This window comes from Uloborus diversus, chromosome 3, assembly GCF_026930045.1.
Source record: "Uloborus diversus isolate 005 chromosome 3, Udiv.v.3.1, whole genome shotgun sequence".
Lineage (NCBI taxonomy): Eukaryota > Metazoa > Arthropoda > Arachnida > Araneae > Uloboridae > Uloborus > Uloborus diversus.
The window spans coordinates 205,213,083-205,231,796 of NC_072733.1; the positions used below are offsets into that span (position 1 = coordinate 205,213,083).

The window sequence follows — 18,714 nt, forward strand, 5'->3', positions numbered from 1 at the left end:
ATTTGTTTGAAATAGATCCATTGATAAACTAAAACATTCTGTTGGCTTTGCTATTTGCAATGCTGCACTGCTGACTAAACTTGAAATCCTGATTTATTAAGACGCCCAGATTGAGAATAAATAAATCAAGAATACTTAAATCAAAACATTCCCTTCATAAAAATTTTAAAAATTACAGATACTTTGAGAAGTGATATTTTTAGCATTAAGAAGATTATAACTACACATGTAAAGCAAAATTTTCAAATTTTGATTTCATTTCATTCATAAGCAATATTTCATGTGACTAAACTAACAGTCATGATATTTAATTCCCATTAATATGATACTCTGAAAAATAAAAGAAAATCAAGTTTAACAACCTGAATTTTAAGCTTCTTGTATCTTCTTTGAGCAACTACTCGCCGCACAAAAGCTTGAATTTTTGTTATAGCCCATCGTTTCTTCATATGCTCTCTTCTAATTAAAAAGCCTCTACATCTTGACTGCAAAACAAGAAACAAACATTGAAACTAAGATATGGTAGTCGGTACAAAGACAAAGAATAAAAAAAGAACCACAACACACCTGTAATGTTACAATATGCCCTCTAAGATGTTTAAACCGATGAGATAATATTCTTGATCTAATAAGTGCTTGCAACCTCTGGAATCCAGTTCTCATCTAAATAGGGAAATACAAAATACTTCAACGATTTGAATAGTTTGAAAATATAATTTATCACAAGATGAGAAAATAATAGTAGAAAAAATAATAAAAGTTTCTCATTGTTCATATGAACAAGTACGGACTCAAAGATGAGTACTGCATCTTTTCTGAAACACACATTCTTATCCTATAATTTGAAAATATTCTAAGCAGAAAGGGAAAATCATAATCCACTAAGGATAACGTTTATATAGAAAGACTGGGCACTTGAACGAGATTTTAATTAAGATTTTAAGCTGAGCTCATTACACATTTACAGCTCATATTACATTCATGAATATAAGTTAGAATACTTTTACATTAACTACTGAACTTACCATTGAGAGATAAGAAGTTTAACTTAAAGGCGGTAAAAGGCCAAATGCAAAAAAGCTACAGTGAAAAAGTCTAGTTTTATTTCTAAAATTTAGATAGTGCTTTCATATTTTATGTAAAATGAACTCAAACATAGTTCTCTGCTTCAAACCATTACAAATATTTTAATTGAAACCACTGATTACAAATTCAAAACAACCTATCAATTTTAAAACTTTTGAATAAACCTAGGGCTTTCGGAAAGAAGAAGTAGCAAACAAGATTTCCAAAAAAGTAAAAACTATGCTCGCTACCAGATACTGCTGATGAATGAGCATGAACACATAAAATTTTGTAAGACCTTACATGGAAAACATTTAGTAAGAAATATTAGAGACAGTATATGAAATTTGATAAAAGGCCAAATATTTATCTGCAGTACAAAAAATACCTCATTATGAAAGCTATGAAATGATAAAGAAAAAAGTCCTTAAATCTGGTTACCAAAAATACCGAAAAAAAAACCTCTCTGTGTAAGAGATTTTTTTAGAATATAAAATTAGAAAAGGATTAAAACCAATTTTCTTACAGTCAGGAAATTATTATTTTTACAACAATCATTTAAAATCTGACTATGCTATAACTAAGTTTTACCAAAAGTTCCTAAACACTTGCAAAAAAATGGAATTTTTAGCATTTTGGAAAAAAATATATTATTTTGGTTATTGCTTGCCAAGTAAAATTTAAATTTTTTGCAAGTGTTTACGAACTTTTGAGACATCCCTAGTATATGACAAATCAAACTATGGGAAGCTTCTTAATATTGTAGAATCATGTGTGCTTGTCAGGAAATAACTTCTGAAAATTACAAGAATAATTTTACTCATCTGTTAACCTTTTTTTTTTTTTGGTGGGGGAGGGGGTGGAAGGAATAAAAAATTATGGTACCCTATTATGCATTGATCTCTTTCCTTGAACAACTTTAAAAGAACAACCAATTCAACATGTGAAACACATTTAAGATGGACTTTGTGAACATACAAAAATAAATTAGACATCAGGATGTCTACTCCAAAAAAATGTTCAACTTCCCTGACTTTTCCAGGTTTTCAATACACCAAACAAAATATTTCCAGATGCTTTTTTAATGGTTACTACTACTAAGCCATTTTCGCTATTTTTTTAATGGTTGGCTGTGCTTATGTGACATTTTATACATGTTACATTTATATTACTGTTTAATATAAATTTCAATCTATTACATCCATGTATCCTTATAACTTTGTTTTTTGGGAAACTTCGATAAATTTTAAGAAATTGCTTCATTAAATTGTTAAACATCAAATACATCTCTTCACAGGGGAAAGTGTCCATTGGTTTACCAGCTTGGAATCTTATTAAAAAACCTTGCAATTCTGATGCCACCAAAATGAAAAAAAAACAGTTTTGCTTCCAAAAGTGCACCACACTTCAACATTGATTTTACTTTGTCATATGTATTTGTATTCGGTTCAGTATTTGCAACTTCTGCCTTTTGAACAAAGATAAAATGCCTAATGTGGCAAAATGTCTAAAGCCCTTTGTGCAACAGCAAAGCTTTCTACCCACCAAATCCAACAAAATTTCAGAGGAAAAACTTTTCTTTGGGGACATTTTTACAGTTTATTCAGCTCTGATTCAAGAGATATTGTTTCAAAGCATTTAAACATAAATTAAAAAACCCACTACAGAGATTAAGAACTACACAAACACTTAAGCACTGAAATTAAACAATAATCTATGAACTAGTTTACCCTCACTTTGAAGAGCTAATCTATAACTAGAATGGGAAAACTAAAGTTTTTCATTGGTAGTTGCAGAAGCAACTTAAATACCATTGCTAAGGGGATGTAAACTTCTCAACCCCCAAGGGAAACTGAAATGTGCAAAACTAGAGAACAAAAGGAGGGGTTGAAGAACTGGTTTAAGGAAAGAAATATTTTGTTTTAGTAATTTCTCGTTGCATGAATTTCTGACCACATTTATTTTACTAAACTGTAAAAAAGGAAAACATCTTTTGAAACTAGTTACAATTTTTTAAAAAATCCAGGTTTTCTGCATATATAAGTAAATTTTCCTGACTTTTCCCAGGTTTCCATGTTTTCCAGGTGGGTATACACCTTGTTTAATAAGAACAATTAACAATTTTTGTAAATGACATTTTATAAATATTTCTAGCAATTTACTAAGATAATGATAAATGTAAAAAAAATTGAAAAAAAAAATAGTAAGGAAGGAAAATAAATAATTTCCCAGCGGTTAAAGACAGATAAGAACCAAATCAATCTGCAGTAAAAATTAGTAAAATAAATAATAACATTACAGAAGCTTGTTTGAAATATCCCATAAACCAATAAATGGCATTTTCTGTATGAGAGATTGAAAAAGATAACATTAAAAGTTGCTTCAAGTTTTTTTTTTTTTTTTTTTGCTTGAGGTTTAAGCAATAAAGAAAAGATTATATAAAACATATATCCCTAATGAAAACACAAAAATCCAAGAAAATTAAAAAATAAATGAACATACATAATTGTAATGCTGTTTTTGTATGTAACCTCTCCAAAACCTTTGTACAATTATAGCACTTTTCCGCATACGAAGGAAACGTCTTCTGTAATACCATCCACGTATAGCTTTTTGCAAGATAAGAATTTTCTTTGTGAGAACTCTATCACGCTCTTGTTCCAAAAATAAATCATGAGCATCCTAAAAAATACAATGCACTCAGTAAACATATATGATTATACAAACATAAAAAATACACATAAGCATGAAAAAATGAAAGCTTAATGCCTAGAACTTTTCATTAGGTTAATATTATAGAAAATAAATTTCAAATTTCATTAACCTATCTCATCAACAGCCAACTTTCTCAAATATGCATTGCTTGGGACTGAATAATTTTCAGACTTCAGGTAACTGATTTGTTTACATATTTTGTGTGTCTAGACCAGCAACAAGCTATGGCACAAACCTAGCTAGGTCCTAGTCAATTTATCAAGCCTCAAAGATGATCAAGATTCCTCTTAAAACTATTCATCAGATTCTAAGTAATAGCTATTTTTGGTAAGTAATTACAAATATCTACAACTGTGTTAAGCTAGGAACTTTTCCGAATTTCATGATTAACTAGAATTTGAAAAGCTTGAAACAATGATTCCAGGTTATGCCATTTGTGCAGAAATTCACCCAATCACAATGTTTTTTTAATGTATTAAAATACCTGGAATATATTTGGTGCTGTTATTTAAAAGACTTGATTCTGGGGAATTTTGTTGATTTTGATTTTCATAGTGATCAACACGGCACATTGAAAACTTTCAAAAGTTATAACTTTACACTGAGAAGTTTTGTTTAAAGGTTACTCTTAATGGAAAAACTATTGGCAAAAAAAATGCTAGAAAATTCAAAAACTAACAAGAGTAATGTGGAGTTCAATCTTCCTAATACTTTACAGGCAAATATGCTAAGAATTGAGAAGAAAAAGATATTGAAACTAAATAGGAATTAGCGAGAAAAAAAATCTCAATTGGAAAAAGAACTAAAAGTTGGTGAATATTTAAAAAGACATACCAAAAGCTAAAATTTTGAACTAAAATTATGTAATCATTGAACTGAAAATTTTAATTCAAAATTTTAAACTGACGATTTAGGCACCTATCAAAATAAAAGTATTTAATTTTTTTTTTAGTCAATCCAAAAGACATTTAAAACAAAAAAACCTGACAAAGATTCGAAAGCAGCAATTCTGCTAAATATTTTGAGATGAGCTAATAAAATTAATGGTTTGTATGACTGAGGATGATACTTATGTGACAAAAATTACTTCTATCCTCAAAACACATGAAAAGTTTGCAGCAGAAAAGGAGACTGAGAAAAATGTTTTTAAGAACCTAAATCATTAAAGAGTTGAAGATTTAAAATGCAACAGCTGCACTTTTTATTTCTTTCCACAGGGTACATTTTCATACTTTGGAAGATTCAAATGATAATCCATGTTAAGAAATAGTTCATGGCTAAAGACTAAAATGTCTCCCGTACAATCCAACCAAGAAGTTAGGTACAAACTACACTACACATATTCAAGGATTTTTATGTTTCAAGTGAAGATAGAAATAAATGATTCTCAATATGCATGCAGATAAAATAGCTTTCACAACTGGCTTGAGAGTTTAAAAAAAGGAGGTACATGACATTTTTCCAATGTCACATACCTTATTGTGTAACATTGTACTATACAACATAGCAACATCTGCACATCTTCCTTACAAAATATTAAATCAAGTAGAAAAAAGACCACCACATCTTAAATGTATGAATTATGATTTGTCATTTATTGCAAATTAAGTTAATGTTAAATTGATAAAATGCACAATTATGATCATAAAACTATGTATTTTTCAATTATTATTACCAAATGTTTAGAATATTCAAATTTGCACTTGAGTATCTGTCCTATGGTAATTAAAAATAAAATAATAAAACAGATAGCTTGATAAAACATCTGAAAAAAAAATAGAGGAGAAATTGTAGAAATGTTTGTTAAATTGCTTTGACACAGTTGAAATCAACCTGCCAAAGACAAAAAATTCAGGTGGCAAGTATTTTGAGCCTTCTGCGATATTTTATTGAATCCATTGGTTCAGAAAAAAACGTTTTCATTCTGCAGCAATTGATTTCTGTTAATATGCAAAAGCAGTGAAGTAAGAAACTTGATTAAATTTTGTTTTATTCAGTGGTTGTCCACAAATGATGTAATGCTTTAATGGGGCTGGAAGCTCATTAAATTGTGACAAGGGGCACAGAGGGGGTAACAAGAAGTGCAACATCACACAATTTGGATGAAATAAAAACCTTTTTTCAGCAGTATGCTTGTAAATATAGCATCAAGTGTGACAAGGGGAGGGAGTAGCATGACCCTTTGTAATGAAGGGGGGAAATATGTTGAAAAAAGTGACATTTATGGACAGCCTCTCAGTCAAAAAGCAGTGTAGTTTTAATATTTCAAATAACTCTACAATAAAAATTAAGAAAACTTAGAAACACTATCACTGAGAACAATTAGTTGCAAATTGTAGTCAATGAATCAAAAAAATAAATAAATAAATAAATAAAATAAAAATAAAATAAAAAAAGATCAAAAAAGACAAACCTTCAAAAACACTTTAGTTCTACCAAGTTGATAATCTGTTTTGCCAAGTACAATGGAGCAAATTTTGATACATGCAGATTTACAGTCTATTTTATGAGCTGGTCCAACCCCTGGAATAAGAAATCTGTATCTTTCCACAAATTCTTTAAAAGTGTGCCGTATAGGATAACCAGCACGTCTAATTCGAATGGTTTCCATCATGCCTGAATACCGTAGCTGTTTGCAACATAACTCTCTGTCAAACATCTATAAAAGAAAAACAAGTAGAAATCAATAGGATGTTTTCAATATGTTTATTTTAACCCAATCATGTCACAAATAAATAAGACTGAACTCAGTTTGCTCTTTTTAGAGCACTTTGTTTTAAGTTATACCAGGTTTTTTTTTTTTTTTTTTTTTTTAGAAAAAAGATAAGAAATGTCTTATCTTGAAATAGTCATGTTAAAACAGTCATCCAATTACAATATTTCCAGGAAAAAACATATATTTTTAATACTGCTTTCATTTGTACAGCCAGTTTAATTACTTAAAAATAGATTGTGAAACACAGTCAACAACAATTCAAAAATTCAGAAGAAATCTTTGTGGGGACATTTTAAGGAAATCAGCATTAGTATATTTATTACACTATTTAGTTAAAAATAAATTACGTTCAATATAATTAAAATTATGTACTTGCATAAAACCATAATCAGACTAATAAAGATAAAAGTTTATCTTTTTTGATTATAAAAAAGGTTATCTGTTGTAAAAGCTTATTTTCTTTGATCTGAGAAAAAATGTAGGGTCTGTTCAGGTGAATGACAGATTAAGGGATATTCTAGTCAAGATATTCAAAAAAAATCGATTTCTGTTTTCTTCATATTTTCAAAGTTAAGAAAAAACCCTTTAATAATAAGTTTCTAAAATAACCTTTTTAGAACTGTAAAGACTTTTAAAATAACCTTAAAGACTAAGCTTCTGAGAGGATTTAGGGAAATTCAAATTATTTTTGGAGGTATAATTAATTTTGTTAAAAGAAATTAATTTGCTCTCAATATATACCTGACAAACGAGCATCTTGGAAGTTCTGTAAGCCTGTTGTGTACTGTGTATTTCTTCACCGTTAAACTCAAATTTTTAGTAAAAAATTGATTTTAAAAAAGTCAAAAAGGAAGTAATTTTCATCCAAATAGATGAAGAAAAGTCAGCAAACGAGATCAACGATGTATTAAACCGTGCGAGGTATGAGCTCCCGAAGCTTCAAAAGAAGACAGAACTGTTCTTATGGCTGAAAGATTTGCCAAAAATGTAGCTTTTGAAGTAGAGAAAGGAACATTGTTTTAGGCAGGGATGGCTGATTGAGAAAATGCACGTATAAAATAACATTAAACCACTTAGACTGCCCGAAATGAGACTGTACACTTCAAATGCATTCTTCTCGAAACTATTTTTCCAATACAATTGACAAGATATCTCAAGTTCTAATGCACTGATTTACTTGAAACTTCGTACACATTTTCTTCATACTATCAAAAATATCTCCAAGAAGGGTTTTTTTCTTAATTATTTAAAAAATTATACCAAAGTTGAAAAAAGGTGCCAAAACCTTTTACTTTTTTTTTTCAAAAAGAAGCCATTCTGTGCAAAAAAAAAAATCTCTTTTTCAATTCGGCAATGTGTCCAGATAATTCCACATCCTTCTTTAATAAGAATTAACCTTAATCTAATGCTTCAAATCACCAGCAGGATTGGAATCGTGTCAACCAGGAGAATCCCCCCCCCCTTCTTTTAGGGTTCTCACTTTGCCGGCCTCCACCAGCTTCAATTTTGAATTTTTTTCAACTATTATGCATTGTTACACCTTTAAAGTATCAATAAAAAAACCTGATAAAAATGGAAATAAAAATGGTTGCTGTTTTAATTTTTTTTATTATGCTTGTAAAATCACCTTGAAATCAAACCTCTAGAGTAGAATACCCTCTTAAGAATTTAGACAATCTAAGAGCTAGAAAAGATCTAAAATATTGTCAGATTTATAACATCCTTATGTCTTACAAGGTTATGGCATAAAGAAAGAATACAAAATAATTGATGAATTATTTATTTATCAATACAGAGGTTAAATAGCTTCACATACATAGAGAACTGCATACAAAGTGCCTTGCCTTTAGACACAAATGTAGGATTTACAACACAAGAGATAGAAATGACACCCAGGGCACTGATGGAAATCGAACCCACGACCTTGGGCTTAGAAGACTAACGACCAAACGGCACAACCTTGAGGGTCATGGATTTGAACAAAATTCTAGATATAGGTTCATTCCCATTAGATATGAGCCCAGGTAAATGAGTTTGACTTCATAGGGCCTAATTTGGCTGCCTGGAGGCTTTAAAGTTGTTAGTTTGGTCCAGAAATGCAATAGCATTACCTTTGAAATTTCAGATTTTGACACTATGTTTCTATACGTGAAATACACTGCCAGCTCAGTCATTTCCAGCCGAGGACTGCAGTTTCGTGCTTATTAGCACTCATCAGCCCGGCACAGGAAAGTGACTGAGCTGGAGATGGAAAACTTGTTAAGGAAGCCAAGAGTGCGAAACAAACTGGTAGCTAATATAGAATTAGCAGACCAGACGAGTGACCGAAGCAATGGTTCTGGCTTCCTTAATTGGTTTTCCATCTCCAGCTCAGTCACTTTCCTATGCCGGGCTGATGAGTGCTAATAAGCACGAAACTGCAGTCCTCGGCTGAAAATGACTGAGCTGGCGGTGTATTTCACGTATTTTTGCTTTAGCCCTGGCTAATGGGTGGTAATTTACTGACTATGTTCTATGTCCCAATACATTTGGCATCTTTTGTTCATACAACGAGTAGAAGAGAGAGCACCTATTTTTTATCGGCGTTATTTAAGTTACTTGAAAAGTCAAAACAATTGTATTTATGCTTTTTTTTTAATGTGCCAAGTGCAATGAATTAGAGCTTTTTCTCTTCTCCTACTTTTTGCCTATTATAGAACATCTGATAACAGACGATGAATATCCAGTTAAAGTAAATGTTTTCATTAGCAAACGATAAATACTTTTTACTAGCAGAGAATTAATATAAAATAAAAATAATTAGTTTCATTTACAAACTATAAACATCCTGTAACTATGTTATTTTGGCATTCAAGTTATTGAAATTAAAAGTAGTGTCCAATTTAAATTTGAGAACCACTTATTAAAAATTAGTATTCAACGTAAATATTTCAAAGGTAAGTGAATGCAAATGGCTCATACTGTAGTACAATAGCAGAACCTGGGTAAAAATGGCGATTCTGAAGGAAACTCCATTGCAAATCTGGGTCCCAATTATCAACTTTGAACCCCTGTTGCAGCCGAACTAGGGCCTATGCAGTCAAACCGCTTTACCTGGGCTCATACCTAGTGGGAAGTAACCTATATCTAGGATTTTGTATAAATCCGTGACCCTCAAGGTCGTGCCGTTTGGTAGTAAGCTTCTACCACAGAGCGTAAGAGGCTCTAATAGAAAAATTAAAAAGATAGTGAAGAATTAAAAACATCTTGAAACAAAGCTGCACACCTTTGGGAACATGGCTTACCATCATGTGTCATTCTCCTCCACCCATCCCCCCCACACACAAAAAAAAAAGATGAAAGGATGATGTACTAGAAGATAAAGAAACCTGCAGAGTTGTGTAGAACAAAATTGTGCAACAGGCTAGGGGCTCCCACAAAGCTGTAAGGTCAAAGAGAAGAATAATAACTTAAAAATATATTTTGTCTTTGCATATATATTTCTTAACTACAAATCTGATATTCATAAAAGCCAAAGCAAAATGACAGATTTAAATTATCTAGACCAGCGTTTCTCAACTTTTTTGACCCGCGGACCGAAGCTTTGAAAAGGAGCTTTTGAAAAAATTTCACGGACAGATGATGCTTTTTTTTTTTTTGCAAAACTTTGCACGGCGGATTGTTAAAAACATGTGTATTTTTTTAACGAACCAGTGAGAATTTTTCCTCAACTTTCTTTTCTTCTTTCCTTCAAACAAAAAATTCAACTCGAGGACTTAAATACTGATGAAAAATTTTTGCCAACGACTAAAGACTGTTTTCCTTTTTCACAATATATAGTATAAAAAGAATAAACTAAATAAAACTTTCCTTATTGTGAAAAAACAGTTACAAAAAATATTTAAACATTAAGAATTAGATTAGTAATTAATAAATTGTAATAATTATACAGAAAATATTAACACTGCTGAAAAATCATAGAAAACAGCAAAAATTAATCATTATCAGTAAAAGATGTCATATACTGTATTTGTTTTTTATTATCATGGTTTCATTTATTTATTTATTTACAGAGAAAGGAAATTTTTTTAAGAAGTAAAATCTCAAAAGACTGATCAAATTTTTCTGCGGACTGGTTGCTGGTCCACCGGACCATCAGTTGAGAATCATCTATCCAAACTGTATTGTCGTTGTTGCATGCCCCAGTTGGCCAGCAGGGCCGGATCAACGCACAGGCAGACTAGGCCTAGGCCTGGGGCCCCAAATTTCTTAAAGAATTATGCATGATATTACAACTATGTAAAAAATATATGTTTTTAAAACCATTAAAAAATTAATGAATTGTTAATAGGAGAAAAAAAAACTTCCCCAAAGGAGAACTTTTGCAGCGAATTTACCATGTCGCAATTATCAGGGGAATAGAAGAGGATTCATAAATGCACTTGATAAATGTTTTGCAGTTTGATAGACAAAGAGGCCCTAAATATGCATTCTGGCAGGCCCCACACATGCCAAACCTCTGCTAGAGTCCTCAAGAAGCCTCCGAATTACTGCGTGCCTAGGGCCTCACTTTTAGTTAGTCAGGCCCTGTTGGCCAGCAGTGCTAGACCAGGTCCATGATATCCTACACCTTCAAAAAATCCAACACTGTTGAAGGATCATCAGCTAAATCCTGTTTCTAGAGCCCCAGGCACGTAAGAATGTCTTCTGGTGAAGTATGCTCAAAAGAACAGGTGGAACAAATTTCAAAGCTCTTGGATCCCTTGGAAATTTTCATTGATTTAAGGTGACCACTTTGAAGCCAGAAAAGAATAGTTTGATGCTGTCAATAAAAACCTAGAGCCAGGGATCCTCCAGGATGAGGATGGTGATACCAATGGTGCTCTGGCAGGACAATCCAAGTGGTCTTATTCTGCTGACTAAGACCCTCTGAGACTGTTAAATGGTGTACAACTCTCCAGAACTCATACCATATTTCAAAATTTTAGTAGGGTATCCAACAGTTACTTTAACTAATATTTCATAAACACAATAAGGCTATATACGTTTATCAATAGAAGGGAAAGCATTTAATAGTTAATTTACCATAGGTTTCTTCAATTCATTTGGCTTTATACATCGTATGAAAAATGGGTGACATTGACTGAGGGTTCTCATCAATGAATCCAAAGATCTCTTGAACTGTGCACTTAACGTGGGAGTTTTTTTCCTTGTATCAGTACCCTACAACACATAATATAAGTCAGAAAGTATATGTTTTACTTATATTAATAACAGAATCTATGAAAAAGTTCATATGCTTACCATGCCTATTTCATGAACAAATAAGTTTTGCAAAAATTTATTATTGGAAACTTGTATAAGCTGTATAAGATCTGCACTAAATGTGTCCCGATTCTTTTCTAGAAATCCTGGATAAAAAAGTTTGATGAGTATTTAGTATGCATAACTAAGCAAACAGAAAAAAAAGAGTATTAAAGTCTAATTCTTGATTACATTTCATAGAAGTATTTTACAAAATTATATTGGCTTTTGTTTTTATGCTGATTTAAAGAGTTGAAATAAATATGAACTAATTATGTATAAATGCTCTTCATGTGTAATAAATTTATCTTAAAAAATGCTAAACTAAATAAATTATTTTTAGAGCTTGAAATAATGTTGCATTTACACATATCTTGCTTTCTATTTTTGCAACCTTAAAACAATTTATTTTGAAATGATACTGAGAAATTATTTTAGGAACTGTGTTTTATTTCAAGACATTTCTTTAAATTTGAAGAAATGCAAATTTACATTCCATCTAAGATATAAGCCAAGCTTCTTAGGTAGTATATTTTTCAAATTCAAGAGATTTTAAAGTACTGCAATCTGATTCACACATCCTTTCTGTTTTTCCCCTTTTAATTTTTGTTCTATCTCAGCTTGATAAAAGGTATTCAGTAAGAAAATTTGAATCATTTATCAGTGCACTAAAGTATACCTTTTCTTCAAGCACTGTGATCTTCTTTCTCAAACCACTTAATTACCAATACATATCTTTTGCGCCCTATTACTTTAATCATGCAGGTATTTAAAGCAGATATGAATACTCAAGACTCAAAAATAATGTTATTTAAGGTAAATTATAGCAAATGCAGTAAGGTAAAAATTAAAATATATCATGGATTCACTTTTAAAGGAGACCAAACTCTATTGAGACAAATAATTGAGGATTGTAAATGATAATAAAAATAATTACCTCTTGTGTCATAAAATACTACACCAGCAAAATGGTTTAGTCCAAATGATGTATTAATATCAGATTTTGGTTTTAAATAGTTTTTATTGCTACCATGCATCTTGTGTAACTTATTCAGCAAAGTCTGGTCAGTTCCCTAAAAATTTGAAGAACAAATAGTACAATAAGATTGCCATTTTTGTACAACCATTTATTGTGAATTTAGAAAAAATGCTTTAACATATTTTTATTTTGCTTTCCACATTTAACAATTTACCTTGGGAAATTTGCTTTCTTCATCAATTAATGCCATAATGTTCATTGGTTTTACTGCAATTAAATCTAGGGCTTCTTGATTATCTACAAACTCAATATGCTGCCAGTTGATTGCTTCAAGATTGTATTCCTCTTGTTCCAATTTAAATATATGACGCACAAAAAATTGTTGCAAATTTTCATTCGCATAATTAATACAAAACTGTTCAAAACTGAAAGTATAAAAATAAAATTGAAAATAAAAATACTGGCTTCATATAAACATGAAATAAAAAACTGATGCATACAGACATGCAAAAACAAAGATTAATTCCTCATTTTTTAATAACTCATAAGAAAATATATCTAAGGTTTTCAAAACTCATTCCTTATTTTAGTAAATTTTAATTATTTTTAACCTTAAATAAAAGTTACATGCTCTCAATAACAGTTTCAAAATATAATTTGAATAAATACTACAGAAATAAGAATGAAGCATGTGTTAAAAACTGAACCCAGATTTCTAGCTATTTCATGTTGAAAGACATAGAAAATTAGCCCTTCTGCTCCCCCCCCCTGCTACCGCCTTTTCTCTCTATGTTTTAAGTTTTTGTATTGCAAGAAATTTCTTAGAATTTTAATATTTGAACAAAGTTAATGCTGCTCAAATGATGAAACTATAGATTAAATTTAAAATATCATCAATGATTCATGGCATGTAAAAGTAACCTTAATTTACAATAAATGAACACAAAGATGTAGATCAACTGACAATTGAGGCAGTGAGAAGCAAAGGGATGTAAGTCGCAAATTTTAAAAATTGGAGCAAACCAATACAAACGGTAGGTGAACCTTTCCTCTGTCTTGGGGCAAGAGATAGTAATAGTAGCCCTGGTAGGTGCTGCTGTATAGCATGATTTAGAAAAAAAATTAACAAAAGCCTACCTAGGAAATTATTGTTAAACATGTTCTACTCAAAACTTGAAAATGTCCACTACATTCCCTTGCTTCTCACTGCCTCAATTGATCATCACCATCTTCCAACACCAAAATAAAGGTAATTTTTTTTAATATATATAATCATAGAAACTCATGAAACAGATAACAGGTAATTAACAAATTAAAATGAGATTCAAAGAATTTCCAAGCTACATATTTAGTGTTTAGCTGTAGAGCTTTTTCCCAAACAATAACCACTTATTGCATGCAATAATTACTATGTTGAAGAAAGAAAGTTCATGAAAAGAAGTAAAATTAGGAACGAATTAAAAACATTACAGACATTATTGTATTATACACAAGTAAATGATGATAATGAATAAATGAATTTTAACAACAGCCAGCACCAATATTCAATTAATGATTGAACAGCTGTTTGCATTACGTGGTGGTGCTGGTGCAATGAAAAATTCTAGAAATTTCTTTGCAAATGCATATTTAGTTAAGAATATGATGCCTTTCTTTAAAGCATGCAGCATTAATATTTAATGATTTGTTCTTGTTGTGTGCACAGACTAAAAGAATCCTCTAAGAGCATGTGAATTTGAGCTGTCCAAATATTCATACTTTCTTTTTTAAGTAGCAATTAATAAAATATGCATGATAATTACAGAAATAATGCTACAATGATAATTTGCACTACTTTTTCCTAGAAAATCTACATTTAATTAAGTTTTGAAACTGAAAACCTTAGTATCTATCATCAACACATCGTACATCAATTTGTGACAGAGTGAATCACATATTACCTTCATGTTTAGCTATAAAAAAATAGGAAATTTTAATATTTTAATCAAAAATTGATTAAGTAAAAAAAAAAGCTAAGTTATACACTTTAAAATAACTTATGCTGGAAGTTTAAATCATAATATATGCACCACTCTGTCTTTGTTCTTAAAATTTATTATTTTAACACTACTAACAGATTTTCTTCCATTTGACAACTACACAACAGAAGTGTAAAAAGAAATTTTACTCTGCTAGTCAATTAGCATATTTAAGTAAGATCAAAGCAAACAATAATAAATTCCAGTTATTTGCTCAGTAAGCATGGTATCAGGCTTAACAATAAAAAATGAGATAGTCTTTTATGTAATCTTCATGAACTTTCGACAAATTTCGTTAAAGGAAATTTTAGAATGCAGAAATATTCATTTTCCAGATTTAACCCCACAAATTTACTGACTGAGTACTAATAACAACTCAATAGCTGAAAATATCATGTTTAGCATATTTTGGCACTAAGACCTTGGGGGGGAGCAGTTTTTCCACCACTTCATTTTTACTCATTTCTCTCTCAGATTACGCCTCACCTTTGCAGACATAGCGTGACCCTTGATTGGCCCAAGTCTTTCATGTACCACCAATGAGGTGCAAATGTCAGTCGTGAGGTCATCCCATTTGCATACATATACCACACACAATGGTGCTTAACCACAAAGTGACAAATTTGATTCATACTACATACTAAACAATTTTTAATTCAAGGAACTTTTCAAAGGTAGAAAAAAAATCATGTTTTTCTTCCCAGTTTCTTATTTTTATTTTATTTTAATTTTTTAATGTTTGGTTTAGGTTGTATCTATCCTTAAAAGGTTCAAACATTCATTTTAAAGACATTTCAGCAAAATTTCTTTAACCAATAACAAAAATAACAAAACTTAATGTGAGTAAACTGTTTTAAATAAAAATCATCTTATTCAAACAGTTATATGGTTCATTATTTTTTAAATCATAGATCTATCAAAAAATGTGCATTAACCTTAATCATACATCACATTTTGGAAAAATAAATATGCTTACCTATTTACAGCAAAATTTTCAAAACCGAAGATGTCAAGAACTCCAATGGATGTTCTGTAATAACTAGCAGAGTGTTTTGGCTTATAAATTGCAGAATTTATTTTATTTACAATCCACACGAACATTCTTCCATAAATGCCTTTTACAAATGCATCACGGACATCAATAGCTTGTGTTGTGCTCATATTGGAAACAACTGCATCACCATGAGCAAAAATGGTACGAGTTGTTAAAGCATCTATAAGATGCAAACTGTTAACCTAAAAGAAAAACATTAAATTAGTACACCCTATTTAAATTCATACGAATATTTTGCTGTTAATTTTCATTATTATGTTTACATTTAATTAACATTTTATGTTATTTTCTCAACATTCTGCTATTGGCACACCATTGTCTTTTAATTATTCAAAATTAATAATGACATTTATTTCAATGTCACTCAGTACTGCACTGTACCACTACTGTTACAAGTTACATTAGGTGAAAACAAGTTGCAATTTTCTTTTATATTATAACAAAGGTGCCAAATATGTCCTGCAATCCACACATTATAACAGGAATCCTATTGTATTCATAGAAAATATGAAAGAAAAAAGCTTATATTTATAGAGGCTGCAAAAATAGTGAATTACATAGCAATTTTTATATGAAGAAAAATAAGCTCTGAAAAAAAGAGTACTAATTATTTAATCAAAATCATTTTACTATTGCATTTTAGACATCTATTTAAGTATATGTTAATATTGTGCAATAAAATCTTTAAAACTTTTAAACAATAAAATTTCATCATGAAATAACTTGCACAAAACTATCTTAAATATTGACGGTTCTTGACTTTTTAAGAGTTCTTTTATCATTCTACAAAACGAAAGCAATTTTGAAACTAATATGTTGTGATATAAACATGCATTGAGTTGGCAAGTGTGTGGTAGCGTGTGCAGAATTTAATCATGATTGCATCAGTTATTGTGTAGCTACAACAGCATAAACATGTGAGCTCCATTACCAGATTGCACCATAGTGGAGCAACCAGTTGTGGTCAGATTTTTGTTCACCAATAACCACATCATTCATTTTGAATCGCTGAAGTCAGCGATTCAAAACAAACAACGTGGTCTACTCTCAAAGAAAATTTTGCTGTTGCAAGACAACGCACAGCCGCACACAATCATACCATAGAAACTATCAACAAGTTGTGCTTTGAGACCCTGAAACACCCTCCCTACAGCCCAGATCTTGCTCCCTCAGACTTTCATCTCTTCGCACCGCTCAAGGAAGATTTGAGGGGTCATCAATTTGCCTCAGATATGGGAAAAAAAAATAGTTCAAAAGTGGCTTCATGACCAAACGAAAACCTTCTACCAGGAAGGCATATGGAAACTTGTGGCTTGCTGGACCAAGTGCATTGCTAAAGGTGGGGACTATTCTGTTGTACACCTATCTTAGTTTAAGAAAGTTGTAGAATGAAAAGTGTAAGTAATTTTTGACTTACCATTATACATATAATTTAACTCTTTCTATTGCTTTTTAATTGAACTTTTTTCATTATTGCCCTAAGGAATGAGATTCTTGTAAGCAGAATAGGTTAATACTTAAAACTCCAAAAAGGGTACATTCAAGTTCAAAATATTTTTGAAAAAACATTTTTAAAAAAAGATGTCTTTATTATGAGTATTTGATTTCATTACATGATCAAACTTTTCATAATTATTTAGATATACAAAATGCATAAGCAATGTTTCTCAAATGAAACAAAAAGGAAGTAATCAAAGAAGAAAAAAAAGTACCTCAAGTAATCGAGCAGAACTATTTACACTTCCAGCATTTATTATTTCTGTTGCATCAAGATTGTCAATAATAGTTCCTGAAAAAGGAAAGTGAACAAATTTTTAACTGAAAAAATCAGTAACAGCACAAATGAAAACAATTAAAAATTATACATATACACCAATTTACTGATGTTCCATTATGAAAATAGTGTAAACAGATACTATCATTTATACTACAATGGACAAGTTCTGGATCTTTGATTCTAAGAAACTGAACGAGCTTTAATAAATTGGATGAGATTTTCAATAGCAAGCTATGATTCAGATCTATTTTTTTAGTTTATGCTAACTGCACAAAAAAAAGAAAAAAAAATTGTATTAAAAACTACACAAAATGGCAATTTAAGTTCAAAAGCTAAACAACTGAGAAATTGCCCTTCTGAAAAGATTTTGACAAAAAGAAAACCGTGTTTAACCCTTGTAACATAGCCACCAAAGCTCATTGTCAACTGAAACAGGAAGTTGCAACTCAATAGGTTATTGGTGCAATTGTTGTTCCTAGAAAATTCAGTTCTTCCTTTCAGTTTCATTTTTAGGGTTGAAAAATATTATGCAATAAAGAGTTGAACAAAAATGAGACTGCAAATTGAGGAAAAAGAAATACAAAACAAAATAAGAGATGGGAGAAAAAAAATATTCTAAGAGAATTACCTTCTTCAAAGTAAATAAAATTTAATTACTTTCATCAATAGACATAAGGTCTGCCAGAAAAAATAATTCTAAGCAAGCATTACTTTCAAAACAATGAAAACAACAGAAACTTAATGAGATCCAACTAGGCAGATATTTGTATTTAAGTTTCTTAAACAAAAAATAAGTGTAGAAGTTATTCAGTTACTATGTGCAAATGTTTATGCAAACAATTAGATTGATTCTGCAGAGAATTTTCATGAAATTGCGTTGTTTTTACCACACAGCAAAATTCTGACACATATTGTTCATAATTAAATTTATAAAAGTACATTTATAATGGTTATTTATGTTAACATGATATGACTGGTAATATGACTTAAAACCAAGTGTTCTGAGGAAGGTTATACCCACTTCCTCCAGCTGCACTGCTGGGCACTCGACATTCTGTAAATGTATATTTCTGCTCTTTTGTATTAGTTAAAATACAAAGAATCTTA

The 18,714-nt window shown here is 30.6% G+C and overlaps 1 protein-coding gene across 1 annotated transcript in view; it reads right to left on the bottom strand.

Annotated features, from left to right (window-relative positions):
* LOC129219396 (myosin-VIIa-like) overlaps positions 1-18,714 on the bottom strand; it is a 157,636-nt gene that overhangs the window by 69,712 nt on the left and 69,210 nt on the right. Inside the window, exons 10-19 of the mRNA XM_054853784.1 lie at positions 17,543-17,619; positions 15,753-16,012; positions 12,973-13,183; positions 12,717-12,852; positions 11,780-11,886; positions 11,561-11,698; positions 6,194-6,439; positions 3,568-3,747; positions 568-663; positions 363-485 (exon numbers count right to left, since the gene is read on the bottom strand). Of these exons, the coding sequence (XP_054709759.1) occupies positions 363-485; positions 568-663; positions 3,568-3,747; positions 6,194-6,439; positions 11,561-11,698; positions 11,780-11,886; positions 12,717-12,852; positions 12,973-13,183; positions 15,753-16,012; positions 17,543-17,619 (1,574 nt within the window). The remainder of the gene's footprint in view (positions 1-362; positions 486-567; positions 664-3,567; positions 3,748-6,193; positions 6,440-11,560; positions 11,699-11,779; positions 11,887-12,716; positions 12,853-12,972; positions 13,184-15,752; positions 16,013-17,542; positions 17,620-18,714) is intronic.